Source organism: Apiotrichum porosum (genome assembly GCF_003942205.1).
Source record: "Apiotrichum porosum strain DSM 27194 chromosome Unknown scaffold_15, whole genome shotgun sequence".
In the NCBI taxonomy this organism is placed as follows: domain Eukaryota; kingdom Fungi; phylum Basidiomycota; class Tremellomycetes; order Trichosporonales; family Trichosporonaceae; genus Apiotrichum; species Apiotrichum porosum.
This window is the reverse complement of record NW_021167122.1, coordinates 513,099-529,677: the sequence shown is the minus strand read 5'-3', so window position 1 is coordinate 529,677 and position 16,579 is coordinate 513,099. Positions and strand designations below refer to the sequence as shown.

The following is a 16,579-nucleotide window of genomic DNA, read 5'->3' as shown; positions in this document are numbered from 1 at the left end:
GTCACTATGGTGACTGTACGGCCGGTGGACTACACGCGTGGAGGTGAGGGGCGGTGGAATTTGCACGCCTAATCAAGGTAATAACCATAAATAGGCACGTAACCTTTTAATAGGCGCACGTCAATGTTCCTCCGATCTCATTGTCGTCGACGATGACGTTCCGGAATCTGAGGACGGGGTGCTGTCCGTGCGGGGGTGGTCCATCTTGTGCTCCCTCTGTCCCATATCCACATCTCCCATCCACATCCATCCAGTTCACCCGTACCCATCAACAACCACAGCCTTCCCCACCTCTGCCCACCATGTACGCCCACTGTCCAGTCACTGTGCTGTAGCTCACTCCCGCAGGTTCGGCCGTGGAGGACGCAAGGACGATTACGAGGGTGACGAATCGTACGGCGGTGGGCGTCCAACTGGAACAGGCCACCAGCCCACCCGTCCAGTCGACAAGGAGAAGACCGAGCACGAGCTCAGTCTCAACATTAAGAAGGCAACAAGTCCAGAGGAGTCGGCCCCTAGTAAGCAACGCGACACTGTGGACCTCCTCAGTTAAACTGACAACACACTTCAGAGCAGAAGCATGTGCGCAGTGAGTACGAACGATAGCGGTGTTCGGTGACGACTGCCTGTTGGCGACCATGCCCCGTGACGTCCACTGATGCAATCCACAGAGTGTATCGTCTACACTTGGGACTACCACTCGAGTCTGTCGGTGTGGAACGGCCTGCGCACCCAGCCCATCCTTACCGACGAGGTCCAAACATTCAAGGCCTTGATTCTCGTCCACAAGCTCCTCCAGGAGGGTCACCCGGTGGTGAGTCTCGGGCGAGCATCACGCTGTGTAGCCGAAGCAACGCCGAGCGTTGAAGTACCCATCGCTTGGCATGCTGCGCCTCTCCTTCTTGGCGCCCCACCCCGATGGCCATGTTTTGCTGACGTCCGGTTTAGACCATCAAGGAGGCACACAGCCAGACTGGCTGGCTCGAGACATGTGGTCGTACTGTCGGTGGCGACGGCGTCAAGGGCTACGGCGCACTCATTCGCGCGTACACTGCGTTCCTCCTCGCCAAGCTGCGCTTCCATCGCCATCACCCCGAGTTCAACGGTCTGTTCGAGTATGAAGAGTACATTTCGCTCAAGAACATTGACGACCCGAACGAGGGCTACGAGACGATTACCGACCTCATGTCGCTGCAGGACCAGATCGACTCGTTCCAAAAGCTCATCTTCGCCCACTTCCGCGGTTCCAACAACAACGAGTGCCGCATCTCGGCTCTCGTCCCCCTTGTCAAGGAGTCGTTCGGTATCTACAAGTTTATCACGTCTATGATGCGTGCCATGTTCCGCCGCACCGACGCTGCCGATGCTCTCCAGCCCCTGCGCGAGCGCTACAACTCGCAGCATTACAACCTCCGCCGCTTCTACTACGAGTGCTCCAACTTGAAGTACCTCACTGGCCTCATCAACGTACCCAAGCTCGGCCAGGAGCCTCCCAACCTGCTTGATTCTGGACCTAATGACGCTCCAGACATGCCTCCTCGCCCCAACCTTGCTGCCAAAAAGGACGCTACCAAAGACATTCCGCGTACCGACTCGCCCTCTGCCACCCAGGGCGAGATTGAGGAGCAGCGTCGCATGCTCGAGGAGTATGAGCGCAAGCAGCAGGCCCTCGTTGCTCAGCGCGATGCCGAGAAGCTGAGGCAGAACCAGCAAAAGGCCCAGGAGGAGGCCGAGTTTGCCGAGCGCCAGCGCCAACAGGAGGAGCAGGCTCGTCTTGCCCAGGAGCAGCTTCTGCGCGACCAGATGAACCAGCAGTGGCACCAGCAGAGTGCTGGCGAGGCCCAGCAGCTCCAGCAGGAGATGCTTGGCATGCGCAATCAGTACGAGCGCGACCAGATGCTGCTCGAGCAGTATGACAGGCGAGTCAAGTCGCTCGAGACTGAGCTCGCCATGGTCGGCGCCAACGTCGGCGCTCAGATGTCGACCAAGGACGAGCTCATTGCCCAGCTCTCCAAGCAGATTGAGGTTTGGAAGAACAAGTATGAGGCCCTCGCCAAGCTTTACTCTCAGCTCCGTGGCGAGCACCTCGACTTGCTCAACAAGTCCAAGGGCTTCCAGCTCAAGGCCAACTCGGCGCAGGAGGCCGTCGACAAGATGGAGCGCATGGAACGGGACGTCAAGACCAAGAACCTCGAGCTTGCCGACATGATCCGCGAGCGTGACCGCAGTCGCTACGACCTCGACCGTCTCAAGTCGAGCCACAAGGAGGAGATTGAACGTGTCAAGCGTGATCTCAGCTTTGCCAACGAGCGCGCCGAGGATGCGTCGCGTAACAAGAGCAGCGAGGTGTCGACCGTCATGTCCAAGTACAACCGCCAGCTAGGCGAGCTGGAGGACTCGCTCCGCAGCAAGCAGCTCCAGATTGACGACCTGCTCACCAAGCTGGACGACAAGGAGGACACGCTCTCGCGCACCCTTGAGGAGAAGGAGGCCGAGCTTGCCATCATGCAGGAGGGCATGGACCAGACCATCAAGGAGCTTGGCGACATGCGCCTTGCCCAGGGCGAGACGTCCACCACGTTTGATGCCCAGGTCGACACCCTTATCCTTGACCACCGCAAGGAGCTCAACGCCATCATTGACTCGATCCTCCAGGCCTGTGTGCAGAAGGTCGACGACTCAATCTACGAGCTTGAGGCCCCCATGCAGACCGGTAACACCACCGCCACCGCCCCGTACACTCTGTCCATGATCGAAAAGGCCATGGCCAACGCGACCGAGTTTGCGTCCACTTTCAACCTCTACCTTGGCCGCAAGTCTGGCGGTGGCTACGTGGACGTCATCAAGACCGCCAACGAGCTCGCCCAGTCCGTCTCGGACACTCTTCTTGCGTCCAAGGGTCTTACCCGCCTCTCAGAGGGCGACGACGCCTCGGACAAGCTCGTCAAGGTCGCCAAGACGGCCGGTGATGTTGTCCAGCGCTTCTTCCTCAACCTCCAGTCGTACAAGCTTGTCGGCGGTGGCAACAAGGAGGACATTGCGCTCCGCAACAACGCCGAAGCGCGCAACGCCCTCGGCAAGCTGTCGGAGGTTGTCGAGACCATGATTCCCAAGTCCAAGATTCTGACTCCCGCCAACGGCGACCTCGGCGACCTGGTCGCCAACGAGATGGAGTCGGCCGCCCGCGCCATTGCCGACGCGACCGCCCGCCTCGAGGCCCTGCGTGCCCGCCCCTCGTCCAAGTTTGACGTTCTCGAGGGCCACGTGCACGATGCCATCCTCAACGCTGCCCTGGCCATCACCAATGCCATCGGTCGCCTCATGCAGGCCGCAGCTGCGAGCCAGGAGGAGATTGTCCGCGAAGGCAAGGGCACCTCGTCGACCCAGCAGTTCTACAAGCGTAACCACCGCTGGACAGAGGGTCTCATTTCGGCCGCCAAGTCGGTTGCGTACGGCACTGGCCTCCTCATCGAGGCCGCCGACGGTGTCATCTCGGGCACCCACTCGTTTGAGCAGCTCATCGTGGCCTCGAACGAGGTCGCCGCCTCTACTGCCCAGCTCGTCGCCGCATCCCGTGTCAAGGCGTCGCTCACGTCCAAGGCGCAGCACAACCTCGAGCTGGCGTCCAAGGCCGTCACGGACGCGTGCAAGGCCCTCGTCAAGCAGGTCAAGGTTATTTCGAACCAACACACCGACGAGGAGGTGGTCGACTACAAGGCCATGGCGTCGCATGAGTTCAAGACGCGCGAGATGGAGCAGCAGGTCGACATTCTCCGTCTGGAGAAGGAGCTCGGCGCCGCGAGGAGGAGGTTGGGCGAGATGCGTCGCGCGGGATACCACGAGAATGACGACTGAGCGCGACCTATAGGCGCCGAGGCTAAAGTCGTCGCCGAGGGCGTAGGTCGTGGTACGCTGCTCCTTTATCATGTTGCTCCCCAGGTCCTGATGAGAGAGAGACCCGTCACGAATTAAACACATACTCCATCACAGGTTCGCACGTCACGCAGAAGAAGACGTGGATACATCGTAGTTGTCTAGATACCCAAAGTTTACTTGCCCTGTCATGATCTTTTCCTTTTGCGTGGGTTCTTATGGTTGCAAGTGCTGCTGCAGTTTCGAAAACGGAGGAACGGATGGGAGCCGATGACGCGCGGCAGAGACGGGAAAGAGAGTACAGGCTGGGTATGGTGTTGTGATTATATGGCTGTCGTTGGACTACAGGCCGAGGAGGCGCTTGACCTGCTCCCTAACGCGGCGCTCGAACTCGGGCTTGTCGTCGCGGTAGAGCTTGCAGCACTGTACGGTAAGCAACACACCGCGACATTACTGAGAGAAGCCAGAGCGGGAGCGCTGGAGCTCGAGCATTGACCTGTGACGCGCTGACAAACAACAGCACAGCGCCGCTCATGCCAAACCAGTTTTCTCCCACTGTGCTTAGTCTGGCCCCACTCACCTCGATATCCGCTCCCGACTCGATATTCGGCTCGGCGAGCATACTGAGCACCGAAAGGAGGACGGAACGCACACCCTGTACGGGGGACCAGCGCTCCGACGCCGACTCGTAGCGCAAGGGGTCGTCGCCAGGGGGGTGCAGGATGGAGATGCAGACTGTGCCGTTGGGGTAGACTGATGTGCAGGGTTAGTGCCATCCAATGTGGGAGAGAAAGTGGCTAGGGCGATAGGAAACACATTGGGAGACAGAGGAGGGGCGAGCAGCTGGTGGGTGGGTAGCCACAACACCAGCGCCCTCTCATCCTCCTCGTCTTCCTACTCGACGAAGGTTGAGGTACGCCGTGTGGCACTTTGACTCACTGTTAGGGTGCAGCAGAGGGGGGTCAAACACCATCTTGAATGGATTGAGAGGGTAGTCGGAGGGAAAGTAGAGTTTGGCAGCGAAGATGCCGCCTTCCTGAGACGATATGAGCTGCGTTCTCGATTCATGTGGGAGCACTTGGTGGCCTTGCCGATGGATCGACGGGAGTCACACATGCAAAAGTTGCTTCTCGCAAGAAGGCCGGTGTATGGTGTGCAAGTACTTTCACTCGGCACAGCTGAACATACCGAGGTCCCTCAGCTGTCACGCGATAGACCACACCGCACAGCACAGCCTTCTTGACAGCACTACCTCTTCCACGACGGCACCACTCACATATGGTGTCCCTTCAGGACCCTGGATAAGAGCCTCCCACTCGAGCATGTTGTCCTCGTTCACAGGGCCGGCGGTGAGCATGTCGTAGATGGGGTCGGCTGTAAGGTCCTTGTACTCCTTCATGAGTCTGGGCGCGGGTCAGTGGCCGAGCTCATGTTGAAAGTGAAGGCGAGGCAAGATGCGAGGGAGGGGGATAGGAATGGATGGACGTGGGGAGAAATGTGGACGGCCGTAATGCGCTGGATGCAGCAGGGTGATCGCACGCCGCTTTGTGCTTGGAAGCGATACGGTGGAACTGGACATCGTGGACTGTAGCAGACGGACAATGCCCGACGGTCGACGACGACGGTGTCGGCACTCGGCTTCAAGGTCAGAGCAAGGGCGCCCTTACAACTAATCCGGCAGTCCAGCTCATCACCCACAGGCCATATCCAAGTGGACCCATGACCGGCGACCTCGCACACGAACCAGTGTATCGGACGAGCACGCGCTCACTGGCCGTCGGCATCGGCGTCACCCGCTCGCCACCCAGCTCCCATTCCTACACGTCTCTTCGACCAGCCTTGCCTACCCATAAAACAGTACTCACCGACTGACCGCAGTGGCAGTCTGCGCGCGCGGGTTGGAGCGGCCAAACATGGTGTAGCGACGATGGGATGGAGGGAAGGGTTGTTGTGAGGTTGTGGGTCGTTAGGTGGCGAGAGATGGATCAGACGAGGGCGGAACCGGCTTCTCGGGGCGGAAGTGCGTGGGCAGAGCGCCTTCCCCACGGGGTGGGACGGGGACACGACGACAATGACACCACACCCACGTCTGCAGCCGTGCTGGCGTCGTCTCATTGCTCGCTGCGTGCAATACCATGCATTCTCTCTCCATGTACATACTCCATGCGTAGCCTCTCTCACAGATACAATCCAGCAGGCTAAAAATGCGTCAGCGGTGAAGAAAACGATGGGCCTCTGCACCACATTGGCACTCACAGTGTTCTCGTCCTTCCTGTACAGGACCTTCTCACGGGCGGTCGTAAAGTCGGCCTTGGTCACGCGCATACGGCGCTCACGGAGGGCGAGAAGACCGGCCTCGGTACAGACAGCCTTGATATCGGCTCCCGAGAGGTCGTCCTTTGTCATCACCAGCTCCTCGAGGTCGACATCCTCTGCCAGCGACATGCGAGACGTGTGCAGCTTGAAAATGTGACGCTTGGTCTTGGTGTCCGGGAGGGGGAACTCGATCTTGCGGTCAATACGGCCGGGACGGATGAGTGCAGGGTCGAGGGACTGGATGCGGTTGGTGGCCATGATGACCTTGACGTCTCCACGCTCGTCGAAGCCGTCGAGCTGGTTGAGGAGCTCCAGCATGGTGCGCTGGATTTCGCGCTCGCCCCCCGAGGTCGAGTCGTAACGCTTGGTACCGACGGCGTCAATCTCGTCGATGAACACGATACTGGGAGCGTTCTCCTCAGCAACGCGGAACAGCTCGCGCACGAGCTTGGGACCGTCACCCAGGTACTTTTGGATAAGCTCAGAGCCGACGATGCGGAGGAAGGTGGCCGAGGTCTGGTTGGCGACGGCCTTTGCGAGAAGGGTCTTTCCGGTACCGGGGACACCGTAAAGAATGACACCCTTGGGTGGGCGGATACCCATCTCCTCATACAGCTCGGGGTGGGTGAGCGGGAGCTCGACCGACTCCTTAATCTCCTGGATCTGGGTCTCGAGACCACCAATGTCGGCGTACGACTCGGTAGGCGCCTTGTCCAGCTTCATGACCGAGACCATGGGGTCGGTGTCATCCGCAAGGACACCAACGACAGCGTGCGTCTTGTGATGCAGCAGGACCGAGCATCCGGGCTCGAGCAGGTCCTTGTCGACAAACGACATGATACCAACATAGAACTCGGGGCCGTTGCCAGACGACACGATCGCGTGGTCGTCGTCGATAATCTCCTCCAGGGTGCCAACACCCATGGGCGAACCGCGCAGCTCGTCTACGCGCGAACGGTCGGCAGCCGTACGGTCCTCGCCGGAGTAGGCGGCCTGGTTGGCCACAAACTCCTCCTCCATCAACAGGTAGTCCTTGATACGCTCCATCTTGAGCATCTTGAGCTTGCAGCGAGTGGTGGGGAAGACGGGTGGCAGACGCGACGCGGCGTCGGGTCCACGGCGCTTCTTCTTACCCACACGTGTGGGCACTGGGGGCTCCCACTTGGGCTTCTTCTAAAGGAACAGAGTCAGCACCTGTGCTCTGTAGAAGGTTGTGGAGGTATGGTCTTACCTTGTCCTTGTCCTTGTCATCCTTGTGACCGCCGGGCGGCATGCCGCTTGAAGGAGCCTGACCCTGAGGTGTGAGCTTTAGATGCCAAGTCTCGTAAGCTTACCATGATGAGTGAGGTTGGTGTCTAGAGGTGGGTTGGGGTGGATGACTGTGTGTTGCTCGACTGCCTGTCGCTCTCTGTGGTTCATCATCTGCGACGCTCACGCGTTCCGTCACTGCTTGCGGGCGGACACTGATAACGCCCGGGGGGTGGGATGCTCGTAAATAACACACGTCATTATCAATCCGCCAGTGACGCAACGGCCGCCAAAAATGCTCCCGCCTGACTGGACCCCGCTCCCTTTCTGTGTTTTGCCACCCGGTCCTCCTCAAACAGGCAGGCAGGACACAACACTCGAGACATCTCTCTCTCTCACCCCTTCATTCTCTCCACTCTCTCTTTGTCTCTCACGACTCACTCTCCTTAAACTCCCTCTCACGACATCCCGGAGACGCAAGGAGAGATTCATCCTCCAGTTTCCACCTCTCTTTTTCTAAACCACTGGCACGGCACTTGCGGCAGCCATGTTCGTCCTCAAGTCTCGTGAGTTCGCATTCCGCAGTTTGCACCACCACCCCACCACCCGCTCGTGTACATTTTGCTGACACTCGTCCAGTCTTTGGCCAGATGTGGGGTACGTCTTCAACACATGTCGACCAAGTATAATCTAACCCTCGCACAGGCAACCCCGCCAACCCCGAGCTCATCCAGATCCCGGCTGGCCAGCTCTACCTCGTCCGCCCTGACAGCATCAAGGGTTCGCGCGAGTGCATGTGAGTTTAGGTCAAACTTCCATGAAGATGACCCCCAAACTGACGCACGCAGTTTTAAAGACGCCGTCGCTACTATCCGACGCACGGGCGTCGAGTTTCAGTACCAGCTGGTCGTGACCCGCGCGTACGAAGAGGGCGAGGAGCAGCTTCTCGAGGAGGACGCCGAGAGTGAGTTGTTTGTCATTGTAACGAGTCAGACCCTTAAGCTCACACTTCAGCCGACGACGAGCGCGTATTCCTCATCGACCAGGCGCTTGGATTCCGTTTTGGTTCGCTCGACGGTGACGCGACTTGCGCTTGGCGCGATCTCAGCGGCGATGAGGGGGATCTGTGGGAGTTTGTCTGCAACAAGGTACGTACGCGCGCCTACACAAACGCCACGGCACAACGTACTGACCACCTCTTCCAGTCTGTCGGCAAGGCCACCAGCAAGCTGTTTGAGGTGACTCTCCTGCAGTGTGTGTACGAGCGCAAGTTTCAGCGTTCGCACGAGCACGCCACCGAGGAGGACCTCGAGGCGCTCCAATACGCCGAAGACGCTCCGGCTCCCGCTGCCGACGGTGCGACTGCGACCGTAGCTGTCGTCGACCCAAAGGAGCCCGTTCAGCAGAAGGAGGCCGAGGACCCGTTCCAGGACGTTCCTGTGCTGCAGCGCACCAAGGGCGAGCTCTACCTGTTCGACACCGAGACGGACGTGTTTGTGATCCAAGAGAAGGATGTCGATGTGGACATGGCGTCCAACGGCGTGTTTGACATTTGGATCATTGTCCGCAAGGACAACACCCCGTTCATCTCGATCCCCATCGACTCGGAGATGAACCCACGCTTTGACACGGCGAACGCTGCGTTCATGTTCACCTTCCGCGAGACCGAGGGTCTGCCTGGCATGACTTGGTGCCTGCGTCTCAACCCGGCAGAGTTTGCCGAGTGGAAGGACAAGTTTACCATTTACATGTGGGAGAACAAGAACCAGACCAGCTATGCCAAGGCCCAGGCGGTCGAGCAGCGCTACATCCAGGACGCGTACGGCGACATTGAGATGGGCGAGGAGGACGATCGTGAGGCCGAGCTCGCTGCCCAGGAGGAGGAGGAAGAGGAGGAGGAGCAGTACGAGTCGGCCGAGGGCGAAGACGAGGAGGAGGAGGAGAGCGACTCTGAGGAGTTTGCCAAGGGATCCAAGAACGAGCAGCTCGCTGTCGGATACAAGAACGACATGTCGTTTGTCACTCGTGGCAACATGATTGGCGTGTTTGCGCACGACCGTGACAAGGTCAAGTTCCGCACCGCCATTGACCGCGTCAAGGACATGGACGGCAAGAGCTTTAACCCCAAGAAGATTATGCTGCACAACCAGGACGCCGACATGCTCCTCCTCGACCCTGGACACTCAAACTCTCTCTTCCGCATGGACCTCGAGTACGGAAAGATTGTGGACGAGTGGAAGGTCTCGGACTCTGTGAACGTGGACAATATTATTCCCGAGTGAGTTACAAAACACACAAACAGGCCGGCTATAGGTGTGCTAACGGCCGTCCAGCTCAAAGTACGCCCAGATGAACCCCCAACAGACCCTTATCGGTCACTCGCACAACGGTATCTTCCGTATCGACCCTCGTGTTGCTGGTAACAAGCTCGTCGACAGCCAGTTCAAGCAGTACGCCTCCAAGAACGACTTCTCCGCTGCCGCTACCACCGAGTCGGGCAAGCTGGCCGTCGCAAGCAACAAGGGTGACATTCGCCTGTTTGACGCCATTGGCAAGAATGCCAAGACGGCGCTGCCAGCGCTCGGTGACCCCATTATCGGTGTCGACGTCTCCGCAGACGGCAAGTGGGTCGTTGCTACTTGCAAGACGTACCTGCTTCTCATCAGCACCCTCATTGGCGACGGACGGTACAAGGGCTCGCTCGGCTTTGACCGCAGCTTCCCTGCCGACGCAAAGCCGATCCCCAGGCGCCTCCAGCTCAAGCCCGAGCACCTGGCCTACATGGAGGACCCCGTGTCTTTCACCCCAGCTCGCTTCAACACGGGCATGAACGAGGCCGAAAAGACCATTGTGACGTCGACGGGCAAGTATGTTATCACGTGGAACTTCCGTCGTCTCAAGCAGGGGCGCACCGACGACTACCAGATCAAGAAGTACGACTCGCGCGTTGTTGCCGACAACTTCAAGTTTGGCGCCGACAAGAACATCATCGTCGCGCTCGAGCACAATGTCCTCATGGCCAACAAGAAGGAGCTTGCCCGCCCGACCCGCGATTCATTGGCGCCACGAGCCTCGCTGTCTACCCCTAAGAAGGGAACGCGCGTTTCCCAACTGGGAGGTGATTCGCACAGCGCGATTGTCAACAGTCCGTACTAGAGTTTCTGAGCGAGCAAAGAAGCGAGCGTCTTATCCTACACGGAGAGAGGCGTGATTCGTATAATGTCTGTGTTTTGTAGTTATCTGGGGTTTGAGAGTCTGTGATAGCGTTCCCATAGTAGTTCCGCTAAGCATGCACATCGTTTTCTGCACAGCGTGCACCGTAGATGACGCGTAGTGGGACGTCATCCACAATTGAGGTCTTGGCATTCTCCCTTTGTGGGTGGGAAACCAATTTCCGACGACCTCCACCTCCACTGTCCCTTTTCCGGAACCGCCGGCGGCGGCGACGAGGCCCATGAGGTGGACGTGTCGTCTGCACCGCAATACCACACAACACACAACAACACAAACATATAATAGCGGTCCAACAGCGGTGTGCGATCCACGCCATCGCACTCTTCTTACTCGCCCAACCATGCCCGTAGAGCCTGGTCTTGCAGGCTCCAGCCTGGGGGCCATGGCCAGCTTGGTCGCGAGCGTGGCCACCGGCATCGGGAGTGTGAGTGGGAGTGGGAACGGGAATGCGACTAGCGCAGGCGCAAGCGCAAACGCAAACAACACGACAGGCACAACACCACCAAAGGCAACAATGACAGCGACCACGAAGGCTGCGCCGGCACGGACGCCAGCTGCAGACGTTGCGATCCCGGCGTTGTTGGCCTCGGGCGTGCCCATGCGCAAAGTGTCCAGCAAGAAGATCAAGAATGTGATTGTCACTCTGAGCGCGAGCACCATTACGTGGCCGTCGCTCAAGGGCGGGAAAGGTGAGTCTTGTCCTCCAAGTCTTCCTCGCAGGTCTGGAGTGTTGTTGGGATGCCAGCTATCGTTATGCACTTCGAGCTGGGGAGATCCATTCCCACACGACTGCTCCCATTTGCTCACACCTCCGCAGTCGACATCCAGTCCATCCGCGAGCTTCGACTCGGCCAGTCCCCAACAGACAAGTATGACGGCGCCCGCTGGATCACCATCGTCTACGTGCGGGACAAGCAGTGGAAGGTCGTGCATCTCATCGCACACACCGATGACGTGTACGAGCTCTGGGTGCGGGCACTGCGCGATCTCGTGGCTGTGGCCAGCGACCGTGTGGTTTCGGGCGTGGGCGCAGGCTCCGCTGTGGGGGCGTACACGGCCCCGACGCATGGTCCCGCCGCAGACCCGGACTTGCGGTTTGTGAGGCAGCTCTGGCCGGCGGGTGTCGGCAAAGTCGACCGAGCGACGGCCATGAGTTTGTGCGCGCAGCTTGGGTTGGTGGTTGGCCCCCGTGCCGCGGCAAAGTACGAGGTGAGTCGGTGGTGGGGACGAAAGTGGGAGTATGAGATGGGGGGGGCTGCATAGGTATGACTGGCACAGCCGCTGACGTCCCAGTTCCCTCTCGACCTGGCTGCCTTCCGCCGACTCATCCGGGACATCCAGACGCGCCCCGATCTCGACGACTTGTACCGCTCCCTCGCGTCCGCCAACTCTGACGGACTGTCGCGTGAGGCTGTGTTCGCCTTTCTGCGGGACATTCAAGGCGAGACGGACGTTTCTGGCCACAGCCGTGACGTCCTGTTTGACCGGTTCGCCGACGCCGTCACTGGCCTGTGGAACGCAGAGTCACTGGCTTCCTTCCTCGCCTCGCCAGACAACCTCCACAAGGTGGCACAGGACTACACACGGCCGCTGTACGAGTATTTCATTGCCAGCAGCCACAACACGTACCTCGTGGCGGAACAGTGGCGCGGTGCGAGCACCGTGGAAGGCTACATTCGTGTGCTGCTTGCTGGCTGCCGTTCCGTTGAAAGTGGGTGTTTTTGAGGTTGCCCTGTTGCTGACCCACACAGTCGACGTCCACGACGGCAACGATGGCCTCCCTGTCGTTTACCATGGCATGACGATTACATCCAGCGTGCCGATCCGAGACGTCTGCCAGGCGATCAACAAGTACGCGTTTGTCACCTCACCCTATCCCGTGATCATCTCGCTCGAGATCCGGTGCTCGGTTGTTGCTCAAGACCGTCTTGCCTCAGTCTTGAAAGAGTCGTTCGGGGACAGGCTCGTCACGGAACCTCTCAACGATATAGACGGTACCCCGAGCCCCGAGGAGCTCAAGGGCCGAATCTTGATCAAGACCAAACCCCATCCCGTGCCCGCCTCACCGACCGTGTCAATCTCGCCGCCGGCGCCACCTGGACATGCCCTCGTTACGTCGTCTACACAAGATTCTACCGACTCGACCACAGAGTCAGACTCGAGCCTGGTCCGCTTTGCCCGCCGTATCTCACTTTCAGCTGGGTCGGGGAACAAGGACGCCCCCACACCACGAGCCAGTCCCGCGTCGCCGTCAAACGGCCACTCACACCGCCTCACAGAACTCCCGGTCTATACGTCTGCGGTCAAATACCGTGGCTTCTCCAAACTGGTCAACTATGAGCCGCACCACATGTTTTCGGTATCGGAGCGCACTGCCAACCGCATCCTGCGCGAGGGACAGGAAGCCGACTGGATAAAGCACAACTTTACGCACTTGACCCGCGTGTATCCTAAAGGCGTGCGCTTGACCAGCTCGAACTTTGACCCAAGGCCATACTGGTCTGCCGGCGCGCAAATGGTCGCCATCAACTATCAGACACTGGACTCTGGGTCGCTCTATAATGGCGCGCTCTTCCATGATGGCGGATACGTCCTCAAACCGCCTGCCCTGCGCTACAAGAGCACGGAAGCGTCGGCCAAGTATCGCGTGCGCGTCAAGATCATCTCGGCGCAGCGACTCCCACCGCTCGCCGACCTATATGTGGAAGGTACGATCGGCGAGACGACAATCAAGACTCGCCCGACCAAGGCGGCTACCTTGGGACCGCAGTGGGACGAGACCATGGAGTTTGACATCACCACCAAACCGTCCCTTCTCTCCCTCGTCTTCTTGCACCTCGAGCTCAAGCTTCCCAAAGGCGTCGTCGCGCAATGGACCAGGCCACTGCCCGACGCCGGGCGCGGATACCGCTACCTGCCGCTGGACGACCGCGATCGCTCGCGATACCTCTTCGCCACACTGTTTGTGCGCATTGACGTCTTGTGCCTCACCCCACCGCCTTCGCCGCCGGCTAGTCCAAGGCTTATGATGCCTGATCTCGGCGGCGAGCTGTTCGCCGGCGACATGTTGATGCCGCCGGCAGGCAGGAGTCCTCGGCGCACGCCGAGTCCGAGGCTGCAGAGGCGGTCCGAGTCGCAGCTGGATGAGGAGATGGGCGATGACGAGTAGGGGAAAGGGTTGTGGCCGATGAGGAAGAAGAGCATCTCAGAAGCCAACACGGATTCGGAACACAAAGGATACTGCAGCGGGCGACCATTGCCCCTGCGTCAACGAAACACCATACGGATACAGACGACCGAGACTGAACTGAAAGACAGTAGCATTCGCACAGCCTCCCTGTGTATAGCTTGTAATTGTATGCATGTACCAACGGACGTCACGCCTACGCCTGCGCATGGTCGTTGCTGAGAGCTGAAGGAGTAGATGGTGGACCGGTTGCCCTATGTCTCTTAATCGATCGCGGAGACAACAAAGTGCCTCGCAGGTATCAGTGCCTCGCATGCAATAGGCTATTACATTCCTTCGAGACCAGCGGTCCCCAAGCGACGAGCGACCACGTCGACGGCGATGGAGACCACCGTGTCAGTGGTGGCCAGTAGAGCCGCAGCAAGACGGTTCCGCCACCGCCACAAGGCCACATGACGCCGCCAAAGCTTGTCGGGCCCATTCCACTCCACAGCCAGCGGCGCCACTCCGAGGCCAAGATGAACAGATTGGGGACGCGTCGCGCGTCGCTTGTTCGGAAGCGTCGCACGTTCGCTCGCTCCGCTGGGTCTTTGGGCTGAGACTGCAGTTCCGCGCTCTCAGCTCAATTGGGGGTGGTGGTGTCGGACACTTGCCGGCCAATCAATGGGCTGTGCAGCGACTACTGTATCTCGCTCCGCGCTCCAAAAGGTGGGTCCACTCCATTTTTGGCCTCTTTTAGGGTGGGCAACAACATTGACAGAGTTGACGAGGGCGAGGCACGAGAGGAATGAGGGAACACTGTGGGACTCCATGTCTCCCAACATTGCAGACATTGCAAAAACACACCTGCTGCGCGCTGTGCAGATCTCGATGGAAGATGACGAGAGCGGCGGCGTGCGTGCATGTCAAACGGGAGACACCTTGGGGGGATATCAACGGGCGACGCGCACGACGCCGCCGGTTCCCCGCGCGGAGAATGGTGTGGCCGGGGCGGGTTGGGGGCTTGGACCAAACAAGCAACAGCTGCACCGGGCGCGGCATGTGATGTCTCTTCCCACCAACGAGTATAAATAACAGCAGCACTGCCCACGTCCGTGTCATTCACTGTTCTTGCATCGCTCATCCGTCCGTCGCAACACACCATGCGCACTGCATTCGTCGCTACCGCCCTCCTCGCCGCTGGCGCCTACGCGTACGTTGACACTGCCTATACCTTACTCGCGTTGCTCCCTCCCTACACCCTTCCTTCCCTGCCTCCCCCCTGTTCCCCCGCTCACAATCCGCAGCCAGAACATCTCGGCCACCTGCTCTGCGGGCCTCGTCGGCCTCCTGGGCAGCGACGCCGGCTCCTGTCTCCAGGTTTCGAAGCTCGTCGCCGTCCTCTCCAGCACGGGATCGGTCGTGACCCCCGTCGGGGGCTACCTCACGGGCCTCTGCAACTCGACCACCCCCAAGTGCAGCAACGAGACCCTCCAGCAGGCCCAGGCGACCATCACCTCCAACTGCTCCGCCGACTTGACCTCGCTCGGTGGTCTGCTGTCGTTCGTCAACGCCGTCGTGTCCAACTATGACGACGTGTACGCCGCTGCTTGCAGCAAAAACTCGACGTGAGTGGTGCTGGGTACGGTCCGCAGTCTGTGAAGTGGGCGGGGCGCGAAGGGGAGCGAGCCGGGACGCGAACCGCGCCGAGCCAAGGGCTATCGCTTGGGCTCGGTGTGGGGGAGAGGGGGGCTTGGCGGGCATACGTTGCGGTGGATGGTCTTGATGCCCCACACGCCTCGTTTGCTGCTGGAGGCGACCGTGGCCCTAGCCTCCAAATGGGCCCTCTGTGGCGCATACAGCCAACAGGCGCCAAACCCCTGGGAACCCGAGCGAGAGATGATCCCAGTTATCCACACTGCTAAACGCTACTGCAGGACCGGCGACTTCTGCGTCGTTGAGGGTCTCAAGACCATCGAGACGACCACGAGCACCAACGTGACCTCGACCGTTCTCACCGAGCTCCTTGCCGGCGACAACGCGACGAATGCTCTCCTGGAGCCTGCTATCAGCTCTGGTCAGCTCTGTACCTCGTGCATCGGTGGCATCTTCTACGAGATCACGAAGATTACCCCGACATTCAACGAGTCCTCGCTCGGCCAGGGCCTGACGACCACTTGCGGTGCCGAGTTTGGCAGTGAGTAGTGCTCCAGGATCTGCGTGCGCGACCTCTGAGCTGACTCCCCCCAGCCGTTGCTCCTAACACCACCACCGAGGGCAGCGGCAACGCCACCACCACCTCGACCGGCAACTCTACGGCCACGTCGGGAGCCTCCACCTCGGCGACCGCCAAGAGCGGCGCCGAGCGTGTCGGCGCCACCTTCCTCGGCTTCGCAGTCGCGGGTGTCGCTGGTGTCGCGTGCCTCCTCTAATCGAGCGACCGAGTGACCGAGCGACCCGGGTACCGTTCGTCGCGTCTCGGGGCACACTGTCTGGTGCGGAGTTGATTTTGTTTTGTTGGAAGGAAAAGAAGAAAGGAGTCCTACCTGAGCCTTGGCCCACCGTGGGTGAGGGGAGGCGCGGCTCTAGGAGAAGTACAGCGCAGTATAGTTCATGCGAAAGAGGTTAATTCGTTGCAGAGAACCACAGCGGCACCTGGCAGACTCAGTCAACCTATCAGTCGCGGCCATGCCCACAGCTGACAATCCGACAATCCGTTACCATGGCGTTGTGCCACACCGC

General features: G+C 59.7%; 6 protein-coding genes across 6 annotated transcripts; 4 read left to right on the top strand and 2 right to left on the bottom strand.

Moving 5' to 3' along the window:
• Window positions 1-6: 6 nt before the first annotated feature.
• On the top strand, window positions 7-3,855 carry SLA2 (sla2 Src like adaptor 2; the record flags this gene model as incomplete). The annotated part of the gene is made up of 7 exons (XM_028618962.1): window positions 7-9; window positions 282-304; window positions 349-401; window positions 444-518; window positions 572-589; window positions 672-814; window positions 949-3,855. 7 exons carry the CDS (start codon window positions 7-9, stop codon window positions 3,853-3,855), a joined length of 3,222 nt encoding a protein of 1,073 aa, XP_028472850.1.
• Window positions 3,856-4,215: 360 nt separating this feature from the next.
• Window positions 4,216-5,788, bottom strand: EHS24_003269 (uncharacterized protein; the record flags this gene model as incomplete). Its single annotated transcript, XM_028618961.1, has 8 exons — window positions 4,216-4,269; window positions 4,317-4,379; window positions 4,454-4,626; window positions 4,813-4,909; window positions 5,150-5,276; window positions 5,359-5,511; window positions 5,572-5,690; window positions 5,747-5,788. The coding sequence occupies 8 exons, from the start codon at window positions 5,786-5,788 to the stop codon at window positions 4,216-4,218; spliced, it is 828 nt and encodes a 275-aa protein (XP_028472849.1).
• A 262-nt stretch (window positions 5,789-6,050) lies between these two features.
• Window positions 6,051-7,526, bottom strand: RPT2 (ATPase of 26S proteasome regulatory subunit 4; the record flags this gene model as incomplete). The annotated part of the gene is made up of 4 exons (XM_028618960.1): window positions 6,051-6,071; window positions 6,130-7,362; window positions 7,421-7,483; window positions 7,524-7,526. The coding sequence occupies 4 exons, from the start codon at window positions 7,524-7,526 to the stop codon at window positions 6,051-6,053; spliced, it is 1,320 nt and encodes a 439-aa protein (XP_028472848.1).
• Window positions 7,527-7,984: 458 nt separating this feature from the next.
• On the top strand, window positions 7,985-10,593 carry EHS24_003267 (uncharacterized protein; the record flags this gene model as incomplete). The annotated part of the gene is made up of 7 exons (XM_028618959.1): window positions 7,985-8,003; window positions 8,077-8,094; window positions 8,143-8,233; window positions 8,286-8,401; window positions 8,452-8,585; window positions 8,643-9,715; window positions 9,771-10,593. The coding sequence occupies 7 exons, from the start codon at window positions 7,985-7,987 to the stop codon at window positions 10,591-10,593; spliced, it is 2,274 nt and encodes a 757-aa protein (XP_028472847.1).
• A 418-nt stretch (window positions 10,594-11,011) lies between these two features.
• PLC1 (Phospholipase C) lies at window positions 11,012-13,840 on the top strand (the record flags this gene model as incomplete). Its single annotated transcript, XM_028618958.1, has 4 exons — window positions 11,012-11,360; window positions 11,489-11,880; window positions 11,965-12,382; window positions 12,423-13,840. The coding sequence occupies 4 exons, from the start codon at window positions 11,012-11,014 to the stop codon at window positions 13,838-13,840; spliced, it is 2,577 nt and encodes an 858-aa protein (XP_028472846.1).
• A 1,160-nt stretch (window positions 13,841-15,000) lies between these two features.
• On the top strand, window positions 15,001-16,269 carry EHS24_003265 (uncharacterized protein; the record flags this gene model as incomplete). Its single annotated transcript, XM_028618957.1, has 4 exons — window positions 15,001-15,050; window positions 15,145-15,465; window positions 15,775-16,034; window positions 16,088-16,269. The coding sequence occupies 4 exons, from the start codon at window positions 15,001-15,003 to the stop codon at window positions 16,267-16,269; spliced, it is 813 nt and encodes a 270-aa protein (XP_028472845.1).
• Window positions 16,270-16,579: the final 310 nt, after the last annotated feature.